This window comes from Rhineura floridana, chromosome 3, assembly GCF_030035675.1.
Source record: "Rhineura floridana isolate rRhiFlo1 chromosome 3, rRhiFlo1.hap2, whole genome shotgun sequence".
NCBI classification, from domain to species: Eukaryota; Metazoa; Chordata; class Lepidosauria; order Squamata; family Rhineuridae; genus Rhineura; species Rhineura floridana.
Genome location: NC_084482.1, coordinates 37269334 through 37294763, shown reverse-complemented (window position 1 = coordinate 37294763; position 25430 = coordinate 37269334). Strand labels below are relative to the sequence as shown.

At 42.3% G+C, this 25430-nt stretch overlaps 1 protein-coding gene across 3 annotated transcripts in view; it reads right to left on the bottom strand.

Moving 5' to 3' along the window:
* Positions 1-17649, bottom strand: part of DGKE (diacylglycerol kinase epsilon) — a 32341-nt gene extending 14692 nt beyond the window's left edge. The window contains exons 1-6 of one of the 3 annotated variants that reach the window (XM_061615327.1): positions 17510-17649; positions 15842-17106; positions 7292-7451; positions 5804-5923; positions 4095-4238; positions 2335-2492 (exon numbers count right to left, since the gene is read on the bottom strand). In XM_061615327.1, coding sequence (XP_061471311.1) covers positions 2335-2492; positions 4095-4238; positions 5804-5923; positions 7292-7451; positions 15842-16302 — 1043 coding nt within the window. In that variant the 5' untranslated portion in view covers positions 16303-17106; positions 17510-17649. Of the gene's footprint in view, positions 1-2334; positions 2493-4094; positions 4239-5803; positions 5924-7291; positions 7452-15841; positions 17107-17372; positions 17475-17509 lie in introns of those variants that run through there. The other 2 variants (XM_061615325.1, XM_061615326.1) reach the window with 2 other exon arrangements.
* Between the last annotated feature and the right edge of the window lie 7781 nt (positions 17650-25430).

Here is a 25430-nt window from a genome sequence, read left to right as displayed (position 1 = left end):
GCACAATTCAAGGGCTTTAAACTTAAGACAGGTGTGGGGAATCTTTGGCCTCTCCAGATGTTTGTGAACTACAACTCTTATCATCTCTGGCCATTGGCCATGCTTGCTGGGGCACATGAGAGTTTGTAGTTCAGCAACAGGCCAAAAAGTTTCCCACACCTGCAGAGATCAGGTATATGGCTACAACGGAGTAGGACTTTCTTAACTGTGGCTCTCTACTTATGGAATTTCCTTCCCAAGGAGGCTGAATTACTTTAGGAGGCTGATAATGACATTTGACAAATATAAATAAATATGTGAAGTGTTTTGGCAAAGGGCTGATATGTAAACTAGTAAGGATGGACATAAATTAATGCTATGCTGCTACTATGCTAACTATGTTTTAATTCATATTTTTAACAGCAATTATATAGTTTGACATATATTTACATTGCGTAGATTGTTTATGCTACTGGGCATAGGTCTTGAAGGTCCTGTTGTGTACAAGTGAATTTAACTATTTTATATATATTTGTTTAATTTATTTTTATTTCCATTTTGCATTAACATGCATTTAGTTACAAAATAATACAAAAAGCCTATTAACTCCCTTTCCCTCCCTTTCCCCAACCCCTATCATTCTCCCTTCCCTCCCTTTCCCCTACTGACTATTAACTTTCAAGATTTTATTTTGTAGTTTTCTTCTCTGAGAAACTTCCATTCCTAAGATATCCACAATGATCTGAAAGGGTAAGGCACTGGTCCCAAACTAGTGTCCGATGTAGCAGCCAAGATAAAAGGCCACCAATCCGCTTCAAAAGAATCCTTACTTTTCTTTTTTCCCTCCGCCATTCTTATTTTCTGTGTTAACTTCTCTAATAGAGCGATTTCCCATAGTTTCTTTTGCCGGTTTTGCAGTGTTAAACCGTCCAGATATTTCCAATATTTGGCAATCATCAACCTGGCTGCTGCCAGCATAAATCCTATAAGTCTTTTATATTGTAGATTTGTGTTTTGTCCCAAAAAATGTTCAATAAAGCTAATTCAGGCCTGAAGTAACATTGTTGTTTTGTCAATTTCTGTATTTCTTCCCACACCTCCTGCCAAAAACCCTTGAGTTTATCACATTCCCACCACATGTGTAAATAGCAGCCTTGTACTTCGCATCCTCTCCAACACTTTTGTGTGCTATTTTTAGAGATCCGTGCTAAATACAGGGGGGTTAAATACCATTTTTGTACTACTTTTAGGGCTGTTTCTCTATAGGAAGTCAAAATAGATCTATATGGGAATTTTGTCCACATATCATTCCGGTCCTCTTCTTCAATCTGGCATTTCAGGTCTGATTCCCATACTTGTTTTAAAATTGAGTTGGAACCCATATCCTTATTTACCAAAAATCTACATAATTTTGAAATCACCCCCTTTTCCATTCCCTCCATACTTAACATTAGTTTCTCCCCTTCTGTTAATTGTCTAGTTCCCTGCATTATAATATGTTTCCTAATAAAAGTACTAAGTTGATACCAGCAAATCCATGACACACCCATCTCCTTAAATTTATTTTTCCATTCATCTCGTGATAAAGGTAGTTCATTTGTATAAAAATCCTTCAATCTGTATATATTATTGTCAATTAGGCTTTTATCCTCTATTTCTTTGTCTGACCTATAAAACTCAGGGTGATTGCAAATAGGGATTAAGGGGGAAATTTCCAGAAGTAAGATCTCTTTCCTATATCTCCATACCCCAAAAATTGGTGTCATAGTTGTATTTATGTTTTTGGCGTTAACTATTTTATATATATTTGTAAACCACTTATCATCCAAAAGTCCTGAAGCAGTGTACTAGAGAACAAATTTTATATAAAGAATACTATACACTATGAGCCCAAAGCATCAAAATCCATAAAAATCCTGCTGCAATTTTAAAAGATGGCAATGCTATACTTGTACTGTCATGGATTTGGATTATTAATAAAAAGTTCAGTTTCTCTAAAGTTGCTGACTAAAGGGCTCCCTGATCTCTATCATGAGCTTTGCTTCCATGTGCAGCTGCTTCCTATGTGACCTCTTACCCTTTCCACTATTTAACCGGGCCCTCCTTTTTCTTCAGATTAATCTTTTTGTTGCTGTTAAATTAAATTAATGATAATTACTGATAACACAACACCAGTGAGAACCAGACAAGTTTCTTTAATTATGCAGACATTGAAATAGAGCCATAGTAATACACAGAACTTGGGGAAAGATGTTGGAACTCAACATGCAAGTTCAGTTTCCCTATGGTAATATTTTAGAGAGGTTGAAGGGAGGCCACAAAAGATCTTAAAAGGCATTTTGCTTTGAAGCTCACCTATCTAGCTTGATTCCATCAGCATCCATTACATTGCGTAGAATATGTTCCACTGGGACCTCTCCAGCATAGCCAGCACCCCAGCCCAGTGTATTTGACAGGTCATTTCCTGTTCCCAAGGGTAAGATGGCAACCTGCGGGATGTACTGTTCCTGGCCCTGCCATACAGAAAAATTCATTCAACATTAAAGCTTTTGATTTTATGTGGCTGCCCACTCTTCACCTCCCCAAATTTAATCCCAGAATGTAAAAGACTGCTTAAATATCATTAACTGAAAATCTGGTTCAAGGATTACTATTAAATGGTACAGCCGGGAAGATAAAAAGAGCAAATGGCAATGCTACATATTAATGAAATAAAGTGTAAAGGAAAGGACATGTAATTTTCCTCTTATATGCTGTTTCATATAGTCTAACTACCAACTGAAATACAGGAAGACCAGGCAGGATCAGAAAAAATAATTAAGAATGATGGGAGCCTGAAATCAGCTTGTTGTAGGAAGCCTATAGCAGGGATTCTCAAACTGAAAAATGGGATACCTTAGGGAGCCTGCAATCTGTTTCCAAAGCAACACTGGGCTTCGACATGGGGAACAAGTGGGGTATTGTATATTTATTTCATTTAAGAGCTGTTTTACACCAGAACAGTCTCAAAAGAACAGTCTTAATTGTTGTAAACTGCCCAGAGAGCTTCGGCTATGGGGCGGTATACAAATACAATAAAATAAATAAATAAAAGCAACTTGCAACATAAAATTCATAGAAATCAGAATCAAACTATTAAAATCTGTAAAATACATTAAAAAGTGATCCATCAATAATACTCAGCAAAACATCCTTCCTACCTTTTGTACCTATTTACAAAAGGTAAATCAGCACAAAACTAAAATAATGCCCTCTAAATTAGCAGCAGAACGAAAACCATATCAGCACCCAAATGCACCTAAAAGCAATAAAGTAATAAAAGAGATTACTTCTGTATGCATGGAGCATTTAATACTACCATGTGACTGGAAAGAGCCCCTTCCCATCTAGGGTAAGGAGATCTATCAGGGCAGAGCACAGGCCCAAGTACTTTTCTGTTTAAAAAATAAAGCAGTAGCAAAATTTGTGGGGAAAAGAAAGATACAGGAAAGATGGAAACAGCATTCTGTCTATGCTTTTGGCTACACACAGAGCAAGAACAGTGGTACAATTAAATGTGCCTACGTATTACATAAGAAAAAAGAGGGGAGCTGACTACTTGTTACACTTTTGCCAATGAACTACAGCAGGTTTGTTTAGAAATATAAAAAGATAATCACAAGAAGTGCTCTCAAAAATAATCTTTATTTATACATTGTAGTTTAATTCATAATTTCATACTTAATAATTTAATTTATAATTTTATGCTCTTAAAATTGTCTTTTAGCAATTAAAAGCTTGGATACTCCCAAGACTGAACCTTAACACTTTGCTGAGAATATTTTTGCCCCCTACATCCAAATAAAGTTTAAAATGGCACTCCTGAGTAAAAGGGAAAAGTAGGGATAGTAAATGTGTTTTTAGCGCTTCTGTTTGCCGCCTTGGGCTCCTGCTGGGAGGAAGAACGGGATATAAATCAAATAAGAAATGAATAAATAATAGTAAATGAACTCTAGGAATGTTTGGTAAAGTCACTACATGATTTGTCCAGCATGCAATACTACACAGGGTGAACTTTGCACAGATAGAGTGCAAAGACATCAGTGGATTTACCAAGGCACTCTGAAACACCATACCTTTATCTTCATGTCATCAATTGCGTCTAAGACCCAGCCCACGGTGCCATCTCCACCACAGACAAGTACTCTAGCAGAATTGCAAGGCAGCCAAGTGCAAAGCTGGAGTGCTTTTGCAGGTGTTGTTTTGGTTAATTCAAAAACCTAGAAATTTAATTAATTCATTTAAAGGCAGGAATTTCTATACCACTCCAAATATAAAATGCCGGAGTAGTGTATATTTTAAGACTTGAACACATATATACAGAATAAGACTTGTTTTCTTAAGAGCTTATTTATAAGATGGACGTCAAAGATTTTACTTCACAGGTCAAATATTGTCACTAAATCAAGAAATCAAACTGATGCTCTGATATACTACAATATAATTAGGCCTAAACAAAATTTTCATTTATGCAGTGATGCTCTTCTGTCTTGTCTTTACAAGAGAGAGAAGGTATTATTGAACACATTAGATGTGTTGCTCTTTCAGACTATTTACAATACAGCCTGTTTGTACAGAAAATTTCAAGATTTTGGCTTGTCTCGATTTAAAAACTGCTTTGAGATTCAAGAGGAAGAAAACTAAAAAGTTAAACAGGAAACTTAGGAACAGCAGGCTCCTGTCACAGCATCCTGTTCCATCCCCCAGTGGAGTTCAAGTGATAAAACATAGGAAGAAAGCAGCAAGTATTTTCAAAAGCAAGTTGATTATTTTAGTGCAGCATTAAAAAACGAAAGAAAATATATAATGGAGAAAAACAGCATCCATTTCCTCTCCTCTAAAAACACCTTTAACTTTGCTGACTGATTTAAAACTGAGAAACTAGAAGGGCCTGTCTGCAGGACCACTTACAGCTTGCTCCAACTTCACTGTAACCATTGTGCAAGAGTTGTGCTGTACTCTTTTTGTAGGGGATACATTTGTGGTTATATACCACTTTTGATGAAATCCTGCTGTATACAGCCTGGTCAGCAGGGAAGCACAGAATATTCAAAAGAACAAAGAACAGAAGTTGACAAAAAAGCACGGGAGGTTTAAGCACAGGGAGTCATTGTGTTGCTCCTGATCCCAAATGATAGCCAAGGGGTACCCTATGTCCACAGCAGTTATACAACCAATTTCACAGAAATTCAAGACCCAGTAAATTAAGACAGTCACAGGTCAGCAGACTGTGTATATTCTGTGAATGTTGTTCATATCTGGAAAGAGGCTAGCCCCCCCCCATATTAACCTTTTCCTTGTACTGAAGCTAAGACAAAAGTCTTAATGAGTTGTTTACAGCATCTGCAGTATCTGTAGCAAAAGCAACAGCCTTAAGAGAAAACAACTTGGAACAGAAAACTGCTTTTGTATGACATTTGAGAGTTATGCAAAATCATTTATGGTTACTTGATGTGTTAATTAGGTTGAGCACTGGCAACAACAACCTTTCTAGAGAACTCTGGCTTAAGGTAAAGGGTGTTTGGAGAAGAGAGGAGATGTAAATGTTTACCTGCAGAACACTGTTTTGGGGGGTGGAGAAATAGGTGCTAGGTTTTTCTGGGGGAGGTAGGGGGTGTGGAGTATGAAGGAATTTTTGTTTTGTCTTTTGGTAATTTACAATCTGTGACAGAGAACCAGCAATGTGTGGGCAATTTGTTGTATTCTTTTGAAGTTGCATCAAGATTTTTTTAAAATTAAACCCAGAATATTCTGTTCCTTTGTTTCACAGAATCAGCAGAATTACCTGAATTGGGTTTAGTAAGATCTTAAATTGCCTCAGCAATGTTTCTCCCATATTGTTTCCACTCCGAGTATTAGCCAAAATGATTATTGGAGTCCAATTTTTCCCACAGGAGGCAGCTAGCTGCAGAAGAACAAGAACAAACAAGTATTTACACATAGATCTGTATGATAAAGCCAAGAAAAAGCATCGAGCTCTTTCCCTTCTTGTTTATTTCACTGATGGGAAACTAACGCAAATTTTGAGAGAGAGAGACTGTACTTCTTGCAGTCAGCACAGAAAGAATAGCTACAGTGAAACAAACAGCTTTGCAGTTTATATAAAAACCATTTTCTCCAATTCCAAGCAAGACTTAAGGGCTAATTCACATATGCCAATCTGTGTGTGTGTTGGCCAACATTAATTGACTTCAAGCAATTTTGATGTGTTGCTCAGGTGTGACTTGCATCTTCAAAGATCAACTGCTCAGTAATATATCAGTAAGATCATTATCTAAACCTTCAGATGTAATGGGGACATGAGTGCCAGGTGTCTCTAAGACAGAGTAGGGGAAAATATGGCAGTATTCACTACTAAAGCAATGCAATTTCCTCCTCTCTTCACCCTGCATGTGCCCCATGCCATCCCCAGATCTGCTCCAGAGGGTTGGGGGAATCCCCAGGGAACACATGGGGAGGGGAGAATGTTCCATTGTAGAAGGAGTAATGCTTGAACTGGTGGAATGTTCACCTTCCTCTGCACTGAATACAACCCATGGTATCTAAAACCGCCCTTTGGCATAGTCCAGATTGCAAATGACTGGTCACATTAGCACATCATAAACCAGACCCATTTCTCTCCTCCCCTTGCATGAGCAGAATAAAGCAAACCTGGAAGCTTTGGTTTTATATTATGTCTAAATGAGTGATTCGGTTTTGTTCTCCCTAGCAAACCATAATTGGCAAGGACGGCTAGCAATTGTGGCCAACCCAATAGAAACAAACGACTCTTCCTAGTTTGGATTTAACAGGAAGCCAAGGCTGTGAGTCAAACTTTGGACCTTCTGCACAGAAAACATGTGCTCTGCCACTGACCTATAGTCCTTCCCTCTATTACTTGGCTTTTTGCTTCCCTAGGGTAATTTCTCATTGGTATACATGTTTCCATTTTCTCCTCTTTTGTTCAGCTGACCTTTCGCATGGCATGGCATGGCATGAGAGCAACCATTACTGTGAACCAAGCTCATTCTGTCAAAGCTCAAGTACCCGTCAGACAAGCCATTTCAAGTATGATTGTATCTAGAGCAGGGATGGGAAACGTGTGACCCTCCCAGATGTTATTGGATTACAACACTTCCTGATGGGAGGAAGGGCGGGATATACAAAAAATGATAAAACACTCATCATTCTTGACTATTGGCCATGCTAGGTTGGGGCTGATGGGAGCGATCTGGAGGGCTACAGGTTCCCCATCTTTGATCTAGAGCTATACAACCAGCAAAGCAGGGCTTACCTTGCCATAGTCCACTCTTTTGTCTTTTCGCATTTGACTGACACTGAATAAGTAATATGGAGGAATGATTAAGTTGCAAAATTCTCCCAATCCACATGTCTCATTCTTCAAAGCATTCTGCATACATTCATCATGCACAGTTTGCTGACACCAAACACACCTGAAAAGGAAAAAGATTGGCTGAACTCAATCAACTGTTGTGTTTTATTCCCAGACAGCAACTGATAATGACATTTGGATCAACAAGAAAAATGGGTGGCCTACACTTAGAATGCTGCATAAAGATGGTCTATTATAATCAGACAAGAGTGCCGGGATCCTTATTGTCTCTGTCCAAAGAGCAGATTGAAAAAGCCCTGGACACTATTTTTTAGTATACTCTATGCTAACCCAATTCTAAACTAGAATGGCAGTGGCATACTCTGTATAGCTGAATAGTTCTCTACACAAGCAAGTGGTTCACTGCTAAGACCTAGATGTTCCAATGATAAATAAATCCTCCCTCTGATTTTGGCACACAGATGCAACATTATTGCATAAGATCTCCAAAACCAACATTAACATATTAAAGTCTAATTAATATATGACTTGCTACAAAGCTCTTCATATATTAACATTTGAGCCAGAGTTTTGCTTAGGGACCTACTTCCAGTGCCAGGGTTCAGTGCGACAGCATCAGTAAATTAATGAAAAAGAACCTTGGAGCATGTGCAAAGAACCATTACTCACACAAATGACTAATACTAATCACCCACTTGTTCCCTTGCATCTGGGATTATGACCATTGGCCATGCTGGCTGGGGCTGATGGAAGTTGGAGTCCCAACAACAAGCCGCCCTGGGCTCCTACTGGGAGGAAGGGCAGGATGTAAATCTAATACAATACAATAAAAAATTAACATCTGGAGAACCAGTGGTTCCCCATTCTGACTTGTAGTTTAAGAGCACACCTCCATTCTCAGGATATAACACATGGGGAAGCCCAGTCAGTTATATCAGGCAATATGCTAGACCAATTCTTTGGCTTATATATCCAAAGATGGGAGATCCTTGTGTTTCAAAAGTACCTTCTTCCAACTGCTTTTTAAAATGGTATTTAATATTTGTCTGCTGCTATGTTTTATAGCCAGATGATTCACTTCAAGTTGTAATTGCTGCTGAGCTTTCCTTTAAAGAGCCTTTTTCTAAATTTCTTGGTAAGCCACTTCGGGGACCACTTGTTTGACAGCGAAGTGGCATATCAGGAATCAAATGAATGAACAAACAAGCAAGTTGAAATGCTCCAGAACAAAATCACTACCAAACACAGAAAAATGAACACACATTCTTCAAATCCATTTTAAAAAATCACAGCAGTTCAGGAAACAGACAGCAATTTTTAAAGACCTGTCACACACTCTCAACCCCTACTCTCCCAACAATGAGAACCACCACCAGGGCTTTGTGTATGCAGTCATTACACGAGTACAGCAGGCGGTACTGGTCATAGAATTAAGCTTCTAAAGAAGGTTTCTAGTCCTTATTACTGCAGAGATATGCTTGAAAGTGTGTGGGCAATGCCTACGAAATCTGAGACACCACAGAAGTTACTGAGAAACTTTTCCACTGGTTGAGGCTTCCTTATTCTCCATGACTAGCAAAGCCAAAATAAAGCAGGCAAAATAGCAAAAACTACAGAATAAATGTGAACACTATTTTCTTTTTTAAAAAGAGAGGAGAGACAAAGAAAAAGTGATCACATGACAAAGGAAATCTGATAGGCTCTTGTGCCTTTATTAGTTTTGCAGAAAAGGAAATGTTGACAGGTATTTAGTTATTTATTTATTTTATTATACCTGTATACCGCCCCACAGCCGAAGCACTCTGGGTGGTTTACAGTAACTAAAAACATTAAAACAAATACAATTTAAAACAGATCTTATAAAAACAATTTAAAACACAATTTAAAAATTTAAACAGTATAAAACACATGCTAAAATGCCTGGGAGAAGAGGAAAGTCTTGACCTGGTGCCGAAAAGATAACAGTGTTGGCACCAGGCGCACCACGTCAAAAAGATCATTCCATACTTTGGGGGCCACCACAGAAGGCCCTCTCCCTTGTTGCCACCCTCCAAGCTTCCCTTGGAGTAGGCACCCGGAGGAGAGCCTTTGATCTTCAACGTAGTGTACGGGTGGGTTCGTATCAGGAGAGGCGTTCCATCAGGTATTGTGGTCCCAAGCCGTGTAAGGCTTTATGGGTCAAAACCAGCACCTTGAATCGAGCTCGGAAACATACAGGCAGCCAATGCAAGCGGGCCAGAATCGGTTTTATATGTTCGGACCGTCTGGTCCCTGTTACCAATCTGGCTGCTGCATTTTGCACAGGCTGCAGTTTCTGAACCGGCTTCAAAGGCAGCCCCACGTAGAGTGCATTGCAGTAATCTAATTTGGAGGTTACCAGAGCATGGACAACTGAAGCCAGGTTATCCCTGTCCAGATAGGGATGTAGTTGGGCCACCAACCGAAGTTGGTAGAAGGCACTCCGTGCCACCGAGGCTACCTGAGCCTCAAGCCTTTGGGTAAAAATAAATGGAGAAACAAATAAAACCGACATGGTAGTAGGTGTCTAGTACAGACCCCCTGGCCAAGAAGAGGTGGTAGATGAGGCCTTTCTCAAACAAATCTCTGAAATCTCAAGGAGGCAAGAAGTAGTAGTGATCGGGGACTTCAACTACCCGGATATCTGCTGGGAGACAAACTCTGCGAAGCACAAAGCCTCCAATAAATTCCTGATGGGCCTTGCTGATAATTTCCTCTTTCAAAAAGTAGAAGAAGGAACAAGGGGATCGGCAATCCTGGACCTGATCTTAACTAACAGGGATGAATTGGTCACGGGAATTAAAGCGGTCGGTACCTTGGGGGAAAGTGACCATGTAATGCTGGAATTCGTGATTCTGGGGAAAGCCAAAGAAGAATATAGTCAAATATGGACCTTGGATTTCAGGAAAGCCAATTTTAGCAAGCTCAGGGAAATGATGGGTAGGATCCCGTGGCTAGATAGACTAAAGAAAAAAGGAGCCCAAGAAGCGTGGGAGTTCATGAAGAACGTATTACAAAAAGCGCAATCGCAAACAATTCCGAAGAGGAAGAAAAACGGAAGACATCGGAAAAAGCCAATGTGGCTACACGGAAGACTGGTGGAGGAGGTAAAAATAAAAAAGAGCATATATAAAGAATGGAAGGAAGGACGCATCACCAAGGAAGAGTACTGACGAGCGGCTCGGGCTTGCAGGAATAGCGTAAGGAAAGCTAAAACCCAGGATGAGCTGAGGCTGGTGAAGGAAGCGAGGAACAACAAAACGGGGGTTTTCAGATATGTTCGAAGCAAGAGAAAGACCAAGGAAACGGTGGGACTGCTGCTCAATGAGGATGGCAAAATGTTGACAGATAACAAGGAAAAGGCAGAACTGCTCAATGCCTATTTTGCCTCTGTTTTCTCCCAAAAAGGGAACAGTGTGCAACCTTGCATCGGTAGCAATCTCAGTAAGGGGTCGGGATTGCACTTAAAGATTGATAAGCAGATAGTCAGGAAATACCTAGTTAACCTAAATGAGTTCAAATCTCCAGGGCCTGATGAACTGCATCCCAGAGTATTGAAGGAACTTGCTGATGTACTCTCAGAACCTCTTGCCATCATCTTTGAGAAATCCTGGAGAACGGGAGAGGTGCCGGAGGATTGGAGATGGGCAAACGTCGTCCCGCTCTTTAAAAAGGGTAAAAAAGAAGATCCGGGGAATTACAGGCCGGTCAGTCTGACTTTGATACCAGGAAAGATATTAGAACGGATAATAAAAGAGTCCATTGGCAACTATCTAGATGACAATGCTGTGATTAGTAGGAGCCAGCATGGGTTTGTCAAGAAAAAATCCTGTCAAACTAATCTCATCTCTTTTTTTGATCGGGTCACTAGCTTAGATGGTGGAAATGCTGTAGATATCATCTATCTAGATTTCAGCAACGCGTCTGACAAAGTCTCCCACGACCTTTTGATTAGCAAACTGGTCAAATGCGGACTAGATGGAAATACTGTCAGGTGGATTCACAACTGGTTGGAAAACCGTACTCAAAGAGTGGTCGAGTGCCACAGGGCTCTGTCCTGGGGCCAATACTCTTCAACATTTTTATCAATGACTTAGATGGCGGGGTGGAGGGAAGCCTGATGAAGTTTGCGGATGATACGAAACTGGGAGGGATAGCTAACACAATGGAAGACAGGAATAAAATCCAAAGGGACCTGGATAGACTAGGAAATTGGGCTGAAATTAATAAAATGAAATTCAATAAAGACAAATGCAAGATTCTGCATTTAGGCCACAAAAACAAAATGCACGGGTACAGGATGGGAAATACCCGGCTTAGCAGTAGTGCGTGTGAGAAGGACCTTGGAATTGTAGTGGATCACAAGTTGAACATGACCCAGCAGTGTGATGCTGCGGCAAAAAAGGCAAACGCGGTTTTGGGCTGCATAAACAGAGCTATAGTTTCCAGGTCGAGGGAAGTAATAGTCCCACTATATTCTGCATTAGTCAGGCCTCATCTGGAATACTGCGTTCAGTTCTGGGCGCCTCATTTTAAGAAAGATATAGACAAGTTAGAGCGGGTTCAGAAGAGGGCGACGAGGATGATAGCCGGTATGGAGAACAAGTCTTATGAGGAAAGGTTGAAGGAACTTGGCATGTTCAGTCTGGTGAAGAGAAGGCTGAGGGGTGACATGACTGCACTCTTTAAGTACCTGAAGGGCTGTCACATAGAGGAGTGTACAGATTTGTTCTCTGCTGCCCCAGAGGGCAGGACTGGGTCTAATGGTTTTAAGTTGCAGGAGCGTAGATTCAGATTGGACATTAGAAGGAACTTCTTGACAGTAAGGGCAGTTCGGCAATGGAACCGACTGCCTAGGGAGGTGGTGGGATCCCCTTCGCTGGATGTCTTCAAGCAGAGGCTGGACAGCTATCCGTGGGAGATGCTCTAGCTGTGGATTTCCTGCTGTGAGCAGGGGGTTGGACTCGATGGCCTACAAGGCCCCTTCCAACTCTATGATTCTATGAAGTAACAAAGATGGTTCTAGGAGAACCCCCAAGCTACGAACCTGCTCTTTCAGGGGGAGTGCAACCCCATCCAGGACAGGTTGGACATCCACCATCTGGTCAGAAGAACCACCCACTAGCAGCATCTCAGTCTTGTCTGGATTGAGCCTCAGTTTATTAGCCCTCATCCAGTCCATTGTTGAAGCCAGGCACCGGTTCAGCACATTGACAGCCTCATCTGAAGAGGATGAAAAGGAGAAATAGAGCTGTGTGTCATCAGCATACTGATGGCAATGCACTCCAAAGCTCCGGATGACCACACCCAACATTTTCATGTAGATGTTGAACAGCATGGGGGACAGAACTGACCCCTGCGGAACCCCATACTGGACAGTCCAGGGTGCCGAGCAATGTTCCCCAAGCACCACCTTCTGGAGGCAACCTGCCAAGTAGGAGCGGAACCACTGCAATGCAGTACCTCCCACTCCCAACTCAGCCAGTCTTCCCAGAAGGATACCATGGTTGATGGTATCGAAAGCCTCTGAGAGATCAAGGAGAATCAGCAGAGTCACACTCCCCGTCTCTCTCCCGACAAAGGTCATCATACAGGGCAACCAAGGCTGTTTCTGTGCCAAAACCAGGCCTGAAACCCGACTGAAATGGATCCAGATAATCGGTCTCATCCAAGAGTGTCTGGAGATGGCCCGCAACCACTCATTCAAGGACGTTGCCCAGGAATGGAACATTTGCTACCGGCCTATAGTTATTAAGATTTTCTGGGTCCAGGGAGGGTCTCTTCAGGAGTGGTCTCACTACTGCCTCTTTCAGGCAGCCAGGGACCACCCCCTCTCGCAGAGAGGCATTAATCACTTCCCTTGCCCAGCCAGCTGTTCCATCCCTGCTAGCTTTTATTAGCCAAGAAGGGCAACGAACCAGCACAGAAGTGGTTGCACGAACCTGTCCAAGCACCTTGTCAACGTCCTCAAGCTGCACCAACTGAAACTCATCCAAAAATTCGGGACAAGGCTGTGCTCTGGATACCTTGCTTGATTCATCTGCTATAACACTGGAGTCTAAGTCCTGGTGGATGCTAAAGATTTTATCCTGGAAGTGCCTAGCAAATTCATTACAGCGGGCCTCAGATGGTTCTACCATGTCCCTGGGGCCAGAGCGTAATAGCCCCCGGACAATTCTGAAGAGCTCCGCTGGGTGGCAGAATGATGATTCGATAGTGGCAGCAAAATATTGGTTTTTTGCTGCCCTTACTGCCCCTAAATACAGCTTACCATAGGCACTTACCAGTGTATAATTGCATCCACCAGGAGTTTGTCTCCATCTGCACTCAAGCCGTCTCCGATGTTGTTTCATCGCTCTCAGCTCTGGGGTATACCACAGAGCTGTACGAGCTCTACACAGGAGAGGGCGCTAAGGAGCAATCATGTCAACTGCCCGGGTCATTTCTGTATTCCACAGTTCAACCAGGGTTTCGACAGGAGCGCCAGCCCTATCAGCTGGAAAACTCTCCAGAGCCCTTTGGAAACCACCTGGATCCATTAGTCATGCCTGCATGATGCCCTATACCCGCCAAAATTTCTTTTCTGTACAGATAATAAAATACTATTATAATACAGCTCTCTCCTCCCTTGCATCTGGGCACTCCAAAGAGATGAGGAGGAGTGTGGCCATATATAATGATAATGACTAAATATAGCTTTCATTTTGCAGCATGGGATTAAACATAGTCCAGGATCTGTAAAGGCTTCGGTGCTATAGCACTATGAAAAAATGATCCTAAAATATTCAGAGACACAGAGTCTCAGCATTAACACTTAATGTCATCCAGCTTTGAGTGAGGTAGCGCCACAGCATAGCACATGCAGAGGAACATGCGCACCACACAAAAATACTCCTGCTTATTTCATGTATTAATCTTAAATTAGTTTACTTCTGTTATATTTAAACTATATTTTACACCTCTGTTTTTCAGCCTGGGATCCCCAGATGCTGTTGGACTACAACCCCCATCAACCCCACTGAGCTTAGCCAATGGCCAAGGATGATGGGAGTTGTAGTCCAACAGCATCTGGTGACCGAAGGCTGAAGAACAATGTGAAAAAAAATGTATAAAAAGTAAATGATGTTTTTTTAAAAAAACAGAACCACTATGAAATTCTAGCAACCTGGAATTGGGAGGATTCCTCCCCCCTCCCACAGCAGTATTCAGAACAGTGAAGGCTATTTAGATAGGCCCTGACAGCAAGTTGCTTTTGCGGACAAAGGCACTCCAAGGAAAGATATACTCAACATCCTATCTCCCTAGTTCTAACAGCAAAGAAGAACCATTTCATACTGACATCAAAGCCTACTTCCAGTGAATCCTTAATTAAACCAGAAAGCCACCAGTAGCGGGATCTGTGGAAAAGATGCATACGTTCTGGTAATTTGTTCAAAGTTCTACCCCATCCTATCCTCAAGATCTGGATAATAGCAAGCTGAGAAGCATACATATAGCTCAGTACATTCAGATCAAACATGCTAAACAAATCGTCATTCCTCAGCCTGGCTCAACTCTAGCCATCCAAAGTGAAAGATATGACAATGCTTCTGTAAACATGCTAGCATTGCATTGAGCAATTATTTTGGTTCAATTAACTTGTCAGCTGTATCCCATTAGGCCAGCCTTGCATGACTACACGAGTTACAAGACCAGAAAAATGATTACTAGCCAACCTGCCTACGTATGTCTATGTTAAATCATTTAGGCCACATGTGACAGCCTAAAATGAACAAACTCCTGGAAAAGGAACCTTTGCTCATTTCAAGGAAGCAAGTGTTTGGCACTATTGAAGCTTGCATTAGGCCAGCTTAAGAAAACATTTCCCCCTCTTTCCTTAAATAAATACTTGCTTATTTTTAGTATTAAATGTCTAAGCCATTAAGAACAACTTATATTGCTCTCCAGAAGAAGAGGTTAAAAGTTGGAAAGCATTCACTAAGAATGCCTCTCCACTTGGATTACTTTCTTGTAACCTCTGGTGCACTGAGACTATTGTTCAAAACTGTCTTCATTCAGCAGAGTATAAAGACCATAAAGAGATATAGGCAAGGTCACTAATGGTATGGGACTCTGCATCTTCGGCAAGGAAAGCTGGAGAAAGTCAGTGTAAGCAATGGGAAAATGTGTGGGACAATTCTGACAATCCACCTTCATTAGAAAGCATATTGCCACCATCGTGCCTCCCATATTTGTTGCCACATTAGTGGTATAATAGTTAGAGTGCTGGACTAAGACCAGGGAGACCAGGGTTCAAATCCCCACTCAGCCATCAAACTCACTGAGTAACCTTGGGCCCAGTCACTGCCTCTCATCCTAACTTATCTCACAGGGTTGTTGTAAGGATAAAATGGGGAAGGGGACACCACTATGAGCTCTTTGGACATAAATGCAATAAATATGTAAATAAATAAAGTGTACCCTCAGCGTTACCTGTAATCACACAGCTTCGGCTGGGTGCCACACTGCTGTTTGCACACAACACAGTAGCTGCACAGAGGGACATTGCCTCGGATCCAGTGGTGTATCATAGAGGTCCTGATCCCACTTTCACCCCTCATTATGATCTCCTTGCAGAGGAAATGATGGTCAGCCGTCTTCAGGCACTCTTCATCGACACACAGCCCACAGCAGTTACAGAAAGCTCCCTGAAGGATGTGCTGAGAGCAGATACAGCAATAGGTGGGCTGGCTAAAGAGATCTGTGTCCTGCCAATCATGCTTGCTCTTACCCAAGATGTCCTGCATCAGTCCTTGCCTTCGAGATCGCCGAAAGCTGCACCACAGGGTGATCAATACTGGCACAATCACTGAGCACAGAGTCCAGAAGGCTAGACTCCAATCTGGAAACATTCTTGAAGAGGATACAGAGCTACTGCTTTCAACCCCTCCCATTCTTAACTGATTTAGTACTCCTCTCTAGATATCAAATTAAACCAGATACAAGGAAGCAAGTTTTGATCCTGAAGGCCCAAGAGGAGATCTTCTACTACTATAACAACATTCCTTTAATAGCTTGGCAAATCCAAAAATCACCAAGAACTCATGTTTATTTCAGCAGTCTTCATTAGTTTGTCACCATACACCACCTTGCCCATCCCTTCCTCATTAGGTCTTGTAGCACAACCCTCACTTTTTCCTTTTATTTGTAGCACCCCTAAAAAAATGCTTAAACATCTGTGCTTTGGAATCAAATATACACCTTCCTTCAAACACCTCACAAAGCAGAACACTTAGTCTTTCATAATTCCAGTATTATGGCCATTTCTCATCTTATTTAGTTCACCACATCTTGTTTTTCTAATATCAATTTAGCCTCAAGTTATCACGTCGTCATGAAAGTTATGGCCACTCCCCTGGTATAGTTCACCTGTTCTTTGTTTTCACAAAAAACAAGACAAAGCTGATCCACAGAAGCAAATACCAACTCCAAAAACACAACAGTCAAGCACTTTCACACTCCATGCTAAAAATAATACTGCCTCATTTCTCTCTCCTTGTAATAAACAGCACTACCTCATTTCTTACTCAATGCACACACAAGCTCAAGACCGATCAAGCTGTCCCTTAACACACACACGGGGAGACATGAGCAGATTTTCCTCCACCCTCTTTTAATGTAAGTTTGAGCATCTTGAGCCAACTCCACTCCACAAAGGCAGAACCACAGGAGGTTGTAGCAGCTCCAGATTAAGTAATCTGAAATTAAAACAAAACAGGTTAGCTTGAAGTGGGGCAGGGAGATATACACTTGACAATAATTGCGGCACATTCTACTGAGGTACCTCCCTCCACCTAGTTTTGCTCTTCACTTAGTCCAGAAACATATATATGTTCCAGCAAATCAGACCACCTACGGCCTACCTCTTGACTTTTCCTTTTTCTTAATTGCCCCCCTCAAAAACAATAACAACATATTCTGAAGCAACTACTCCTGTCTCTATTGGCAAACCTGGGACAGTCACCTGCCCCTCCTCTCACATATCGTCTTTGGGCATTCGCTGCAACTGCGACTCAAATGCCACTTCTTCTACTACTACTGCTGCCCCCGAACCCGAGCCCGAGCCCCCCGCCACACGAGGTCCCTCATCAAGAACTCTACCGGGCTCGCTGCAGAGGAAACCGCATTCAACGCCCGGCACTGGATGAGAGGCGGAAGCGGAAGAGGCTGAAACAGCGGAGCTCCCTGAGCGAGAGAGGAGGAGAAACCGCGGGCGGGACGCTGCTGATGCGGGTTGCTAGGAAACGGGCACCCCATCGCAAGCCACGTGACGAAGAGGCTGAACAAAGGATGCTGGAAGGAGGCGGGGCGGGAAAAGGCGAAAGGAAATTAAGGCGGGGAGAAAGGCAGTCGGGGCCGAGGTAATCCTACGTACTATACAAGCTTACTCAGAAGTAACGTTCAGGCACAGAGTGGGACAATTCCGCGAGGCTTACTCCCGAGAGTCGCAAGGGAGCTTGGAGAGGACTATAGTCTTACTATTTTTGTAACACTGAAAACACTTAACCAGCATTAGCTAAGTAATGATTACAACAACCCTGTAAGGTTATTTGGATTGCAGACTTGCTTAAGTGAGTTCATGGCTACTCAAATTTGAATCAGGGACTGGCCTGCTCCCACGTCACACTCCGGCAACCCAGTCCTATAGAAGCCTGCTCAGACGTAAGTTCTGTTGAATTCCATGGGGCTTAACTCCCCGGGAAGTGTGTACAGGGTTGTAGCCTTAACTACTGTGCTGCACCAGTTCTGGAAACCTACTTGCTTACTATGAAATAAATTGGACATAATTTGGAGTGATCATTGTTAGCACTCTGGCTGTAAGATGCAATCCTTTGCCAATGGTGAAAGGGGGAGGGAAGGTAGGTTGAATGCATAGAATTAGCATTATTATTGTTAGCCCTTATTATCCCATTCTCATAGCTACTAATTCAATACATTCCTATGGCAATTCAGAAGCAGTCAATATATTTCAATGGGCATTCTGAGTCCTTTATTATGTCTTGGCCTGTATCAGAGCACTACGGTACTATGTTGTCAAGAGCAGTAGGGATAATGCTTCTTTTTCTTCTTTTTAAGGAAGGTGCCAGAGCTTAGGTCTGCCATGGGAGCCCTGCCTATCGCTCTGTGGAAGAGGTGCTGCTGCTAAATTATGAGTATATGGGACAAACTGTTACTTACGTAGCTGCTCAGTGGTGTAGGAAAGTTCTATACATGATTTAAAAGTCCCCTTCTTATATGGTGTTAATTATCACCATAATCATTATTATTATTAAGTGTATTACCTTCACCAGCAGGTTCCAGGGCAGTTACAACAGTTTAAATTTTAAAGTTCATTATTAAAAACAGTCACAGGAATCCGGTGGGTCCTGAAAACACACATCTCAGGTGTCAAAGGCCAGAGTAAACAGATGTGTCTTTGGCATTTGCCAAAAACTGTGCAGTGAAGGTGCCACATGCACCTCTATGTGAAGGGAATTCCACAACTTAGGGGCTGTCACAGAAACTGCCTTCTCCCAGGCCACATCCTCTTGGACTTCTGAGGGCAGCAGAACTACCAAGAGGGCCTCATCTTTACACCTGAGAGGGTCTTTAGGGAAGGAGGTGCTTTCTCAGATACTTGGGGGAACTCAATGGATGTGATTTTAAAAAAGGAGCAGCAAGCAGTTCTCAAAGCATATGAGAAAAGGTAAACAGGCTCTTTATGAAACCCACAAGCCCAAGCCCTGACTCACCCTCCCCTTTAAACCAAGTCATGCTCCCGTGTCCTTTTGAAAACTAGTCCGTCGCAAAAGGTGTGGGTGCTCTCCACCCTTGTAATTCAAACATGGGGTGAAGCTAAAAGAGCAATATCAACCATATAGGCAAGACGGTTTTCTCCTCTACTTACATCACAACTGCACCCTATTTATTATTTATTTATTTGATTTATATCCCGCCTTGCTTCCCAGTAGGAGCCCAGACAAATGATTCTAGACAAATGGGTTGACAGATTACAATCTCACTAGAGCAGTTGTATTTTGTATACAATTTATTTTATTGCATTGGACACTGATTTTTTGCGCATGGTTCACAGACCCCCTGAAGCCCATCCATGGATCTCCTAGGGCAGTGATTCCCAACCTGGGGGCCGCAAACCAATAAAAAGGGGGCCGCGACCAAGAGTGCAGACTGCAGAGGAAATGTCAAGGCTGCTGCCGCCGCAAGTACAAAGGCGGGGAGGATAGAGCCTGCCTGCCTGCCTACTAGCCGGAGATTGTTGGACTCCTACTCCCATCAGCCCCAACGAGTATGGCCAATGGACAGGCATGATGGGAGTTGCAGTTCAGCAACATCTAGAGGGCTACAGATTTTCCATTCCTACACTAGAGGGTTTACTTTTCAGCACGCATGTTCAGGATTTCAGTACATGAGACAGATTTCTCCCTGGAGGTGTGGTGGGTGGATTCATATTTGAGCTCGCTTAGAGAAAGAAACCGGTGATCCATAAAAACTCTTGGTTCAAGTCCCTGCTCAGCCATGAAGCTCACTGGGCAATCCTACCTCACAGGATCACCGTGAGGACAAACTGACGTGCCGGGTGGGGGGGAGGGAAGGGAGGAGAGACGTGCATGCAGCCTTGAGCAGCTGTGTAGGAAAAAGAAGTGCAGGGAATAAAAATGAAACAAATAAAATTCTCTCTTCTATACTTCGCTATATGCCATACGCACCACCCATCCCACCTTGCAGGCGCTCGGGACACAAGCCACCAGAAGCGCATCTCGCCCACAGCAGAAGAGTGCCGGCTCCTGCCTGCTAGGCTGGCACCACTTGCTGTGAGCCAAATGGGTGCAAGTTGTCCAACTGCACCATGGTGCCTGCTGGACCCAGCTGCTTCCCGGGCTCCAGCTGCTGCTGTGAGAACTTCTGCCAGGAGGACTGCTCCACGCTGGTCAGCTGGCAGGCAGCGTCAGCCGTGCCCCAGATCCCAGCTGCGGCTTCCCACAAAGGCAACATCTTGGCCATGCAGTGCTGAAACCCAATACGGAGCCCATTTATATCCCCAAAAAGAGAGGTGCTGGGGTTCACACCTGGAATCTAATACAGGTGATAGCCCTGCATCTGATGACTAACAGTGCAATCTTATACATGTACACTCAGAAGCAAACGCCCATTCTGTTCAGTAGTACTTACTCCCTGACAAGGGTGTAGTCCTCCATGGTGGTGGTGGGGATGTCTTTGCCCTTTACTTTTTTGGAAGCAGGGTCCCGGAGGGGCCCCTAGGTCTCCAGTGTCCTACTGGCCAATTAGCATGAAAGGGGAATATGTTAGCCACTGAGAAGAGTCTTATAACTTGCTTCCTTGCCTTTTTCTGCTGATTGGAGTGAATCAGAGTGAAAGGAGGTGAGTCAGCCGCTGAGAAGATACTTTTCAGTAGGTACTATAACATGCTTCCTTTCATGCTGATTGGTTCCTAACCGTTGGAACGTTAAACCACTCAGGGAATTGTAGCTCTCTGAGGAGGAGCCTCCTAACAACTCTCAGCACCCTTGATAAACGATACTTCCCAGGCTTTTGGGGGGGAAGCCATGAGTATTTAAAGTGGAATAATAGCAGAATAAATACATGGTGTGAATGTGGCCTGGTTTCACTCTTCTTCACAATGTGGGTTTCAGAAGTAATTATCTGAGCAGATTCATTTGGGGAGGGACCTGTTCTGGTGGGTGGGTGAGTGAGCAAGTGAGTGTGTGTGTGTGCATGCGCGCCTGTGCGTATGGGTGTGGATGTGTGTGTTTTGGGAGCTCCTGTGCGTGTATGTTTTGGGTATGTGTGTGTAACATGTATGTGTATGAGGTTGGTGCGTGAAGCCCCTAGTTACCTAAGTTGACTATCCTTCAAATTTTGTTATAAGTTGTTTATATTCTGTAATCTGCCCTGGGACTTTCTGGTGAAGGACAGATAATATCATATTTGTTGTTGAGATGAATAAAAAATGACATTGCTTAACACTTCATTATGTATTTTTTTTCCAATTAACAGATACTAAAATCACAACAATTAGCGTGTGGGGGTCACAAAAAAATTGAGTTTAAAAAGGGGGTCCCGTACTCATAAAGGTTGGGAACCACTGTCCTAGGGATCCATGGACAGCAGGTTAAGCACCCTTATGCTAGAGGGAGCTAAACTGAAAGAAGATGAGAAAAAAATGGGATACTTGTCTGAGTGGTGCTGGTTAGGTCTGGGCTTGAGAAGCTGAAGGCAGTTTCATTCAGAGGCTGATGCCTAAGTCCATTCACCTAATTCTGTATGTAGGTGAGGCTGCACTACAGTTTCTAGCTGGTTAAGAAAACAAGTCACAGTCCAGTTTATTCCTGCTCCTTAAGCAGGAGTCTGATATACAGAAAGGCTTTAAATGGTATTGAGCAGTGATTTCCAAACTTCCTCCATCATCCAACCACTTGAAAATGGCTGATGGTCTTGGCGGACCTCTTAATGATTTTTTCTGCCTATTGTAGCAATTGTAATGGACTGTGCTAGATGCTATATGGTTTTTAATTGTATTTTTATTGCTTCTCTTATTTCTTAGATTGTGTTTTATTGCATTACAATTTGCATTCCACACAATTCATATTGTAATACAATAAAAAAGCAATAAAATACAATTAAAAATCAATATGAATATTTAATGTGATGGATGTGCTTGTCTTCTACTTCAAATCCACAGACATGCCACAAACCACCTGCATGAAGATCATGGACAACTGGTGCAGAGAAGCACCATCAGAAGAGAGTTAGTAAAGGATGATCTCTCTGCTCTGTCCTGCCCCCTGGCAGCCCCTCAAGGCCCATAACAAAGATTCCTCAATTGTGTAGGATATGGTGCTGCGGGGGGGGGGGATGACACTGATTTCTGCCAGTGCTACTCTGGATCCAAACCATTATCATCATCTTCTGTTCCCACATTGACTTTAGAAGATGAAGAAAAAATGAGTATTTATTTCAATATAGTCCATTGTTAATTGGTGCGTGGGTGGGTGGGTACATGCACATATGTGTCCTCTTGACTTGGAGCAGCTTACAATATCTTTTGTCAATGTTATCAGTGCCATCTTTTCCCACTGTAAACAAATCAGGATGAATGCTTAGTAAACAGGTCATCTGGAAGCACCCTTTGTTGTTGTTATGTCGATTAAGTCGATTAAAGTCGATTAAGACTTATGGCGACCCTTTGAATTAGCATTTGTCGTGAACCACCCTGTTCAGATCTTGTAAGTTCAGGAATGTGGCTTCCTTTATGGAATCAATCCATCTCTTGTTTGGCCTTCCTCTTTTTCTACTCCCTTCTGTTTTTCCCAGCATTATTGTCTTTCCTAGTGAATCATGTCTTCTCATGATGTGTCCGAAGTATGATAACCTCAGTTTCATCGTTTTAGCTTCTAGTGATAGTTCTGGTTTAATTTGTTCTAACACCCAACTACAGGCATACCCCGCTTAACGTCACTTCACTTAACGTCGCCTAGCTATAACGTACATGCTCCATACGCCACCATACCCCGCTTAACATACACGCGCTTCGCAATTACGGACACTTAATGGCATGATGCCACTGCCATCTAGTGGCGATTGCTGTGCAGTACATGCATAGATAATTGCTTCACTTTAAGTACATTTTCACTTTACATACACGCTCCGGTCCCATTGCGTACGTTAAAGCGGGGTATGCCTGTATTTGTCCTTTTCGCCGTCCATGGTATACACAAAGCTCTCCTCCAACACCACATTTCAAATGAGTTGATTTTTCTCTTACCCACTTTTTTCGCTGTCCAACTTTCACATCCATACACAGAGATCGGGAATACCATAGTCTGAATGATCCTGACTTTGAGTGTTCAGTGATGCATCTTTGCATTTGAGGACCTTTTCTAGTTCTCATAGCTGTCCTCACCAGTCCTAGCCTTCTTCTCATTTCTTGACTATTGTCTCCATTTTGGTTAATGACTGTGCCAACGTATTGATAGTCCTTGTCCTCATTGTCATCTTTAAAGTTACATAAATCTTCCATTGTCATTACTTCTTGACGTTCAGCTGTAGTCCTGCTTTTGTGCTTTCCTCTTTAACTTTCATCAGCATTCATTTCAAATTATTACTGGCTTCTGCTAAGAGTATGGTATTGTCTGCATACCTTAAATTATTGATATTTCTCCCATTTTCACACCTTCATCTTGGTCCAATCCCGCTTTTCATATGATATGTTCAGCATATAGATTAAACCAGTAGGGTGATAAAATACACCCATCTCACACCTTTTCCGATGGGGAACCAATCGGTTTCTCCATATTCTGTCTTTACAGTAGCCTCTTGTCCAGAGTATAGGTTGAGCATCAGGACAATCAGATGTCAATCAGACAATCAGAAGCACCCTTAGTGAACTTTAAATATGCACATTTAAAATTAAAAATTGTCTTGCATAGAAGCTGTCCTTTGGAAGTTAGGAAGGCTATTTTATAATGGTCTGTTGCCTCCATCCCCTGTGAATTTATCTAGTTTTTACCACTTTATAATTTTCCACTTTATGATCTTGCAACTATGTTAAGAAAGAGGCATTGTATTGGTTTATTTGGTCACTGAAATTAGCATCATTTTCACATCAAGGGTAACTTTGATTTTTTTGCCAAAGTTAAACCAATATGTTAGGATGTGCATATTAAAATATATCTCTGAGCAAACAAAAGAAGAGCTAGTGTGATGCAGTGGCTAGTGCCAAGCTCAAATGTGAAAAACCTAGATTCATCTGTTGTTCATCCCTATTCATCTGTTGAGTTGAAGTACCTGCACTATCTCACAGTACTGTTTTTAGGTAAAACTGCTCCTCTAAAATCCTTGGAGACACGAAGGAACAGATATAAATATGGCTGCCAAATTCAAACTTTTAGAACATTCATATACTTTTAACTATCCTGATATGGCAGTAAGGCAGCTGTGACTTCTCCTGCCCGTTTCCTTCCTGGACCAGTCACTTGCCCTGTCCTTGCTTGTTGTGGGCCATATATTGAACCCTGATAAAAGGTTTGGGAGAGGAGTGAATGATAATGGAAACAGCGGGATAATTCAAAGCTGCCCTATTGGGAGATTCAAAGGTGCATGACTTTTCTCTGCTTTGAATCTGGCAATCCAGATATGAATGAAAAACAGTTGGGTTGGATCCAACTAACTTTTACTCAGAGCAGACCCATTAAAATAAATGTTAGTCATGTCTATTAATGGGTATACTCCGAGTAAGATGCACATTGGATAAAACCCATATCGTTTCTACAGTTTTCCACATACCAGCATCCCCAACCCGTACTGTAGGCCAAACTGGGGGTTGGGAGGAATCAGGCCAACTGTCGGCTTTACTTTAAGTTGGATCCCTGCTCTGAGCAGGGGGTTGGACTCAATGGCCTTATAGGCCCCTTCCAACTCTACTATTCTAGGATTTTCCATAAACCTTTCCATTAGAAAACCTATGGTGCTTAATGCAGCTTGGCTTTGTTTCCACAACAAGGAAACAGAAGTCAAAAAGGTGTCATGAACCCATTTATTAGAAAAAGGAATGAATATTATAGTCCAGCCTGTTTCAGAATATAGCTGTCCTTCTGTGGAACTAATTGCTCATTATGATTCTGATGCACATGTTGTGCAGCTTGAGCTAGAGCTTCTATCTCAATAAATGCACACACACAAACTTCAGGTAGTGCATCCTGTGCTTAGCACCTTTTTGACACCCACCTCCTTGTTTACTTCTGCCTTTTTCTCAGGTTTTTTTAATGTTCATAGTGTAAAACTGCAAAGAAGGCCTTTCTGTTTCTTTTCCTGAGGAATAGATTAGCACTCAAAGAATGTCAAAGCTCACAATAGCCATATTCAAAACCCAGGACCAGATGTCCTCAAACTCATACTCTTAAGTCATAGTAGTCAAAGAATAAACAAACATCTGTGACTGACGTAGCTGCCTCAAGTAGGCTAATACCTCCATTGGGGTCATTCATTTTGGTGGAGCAGACCA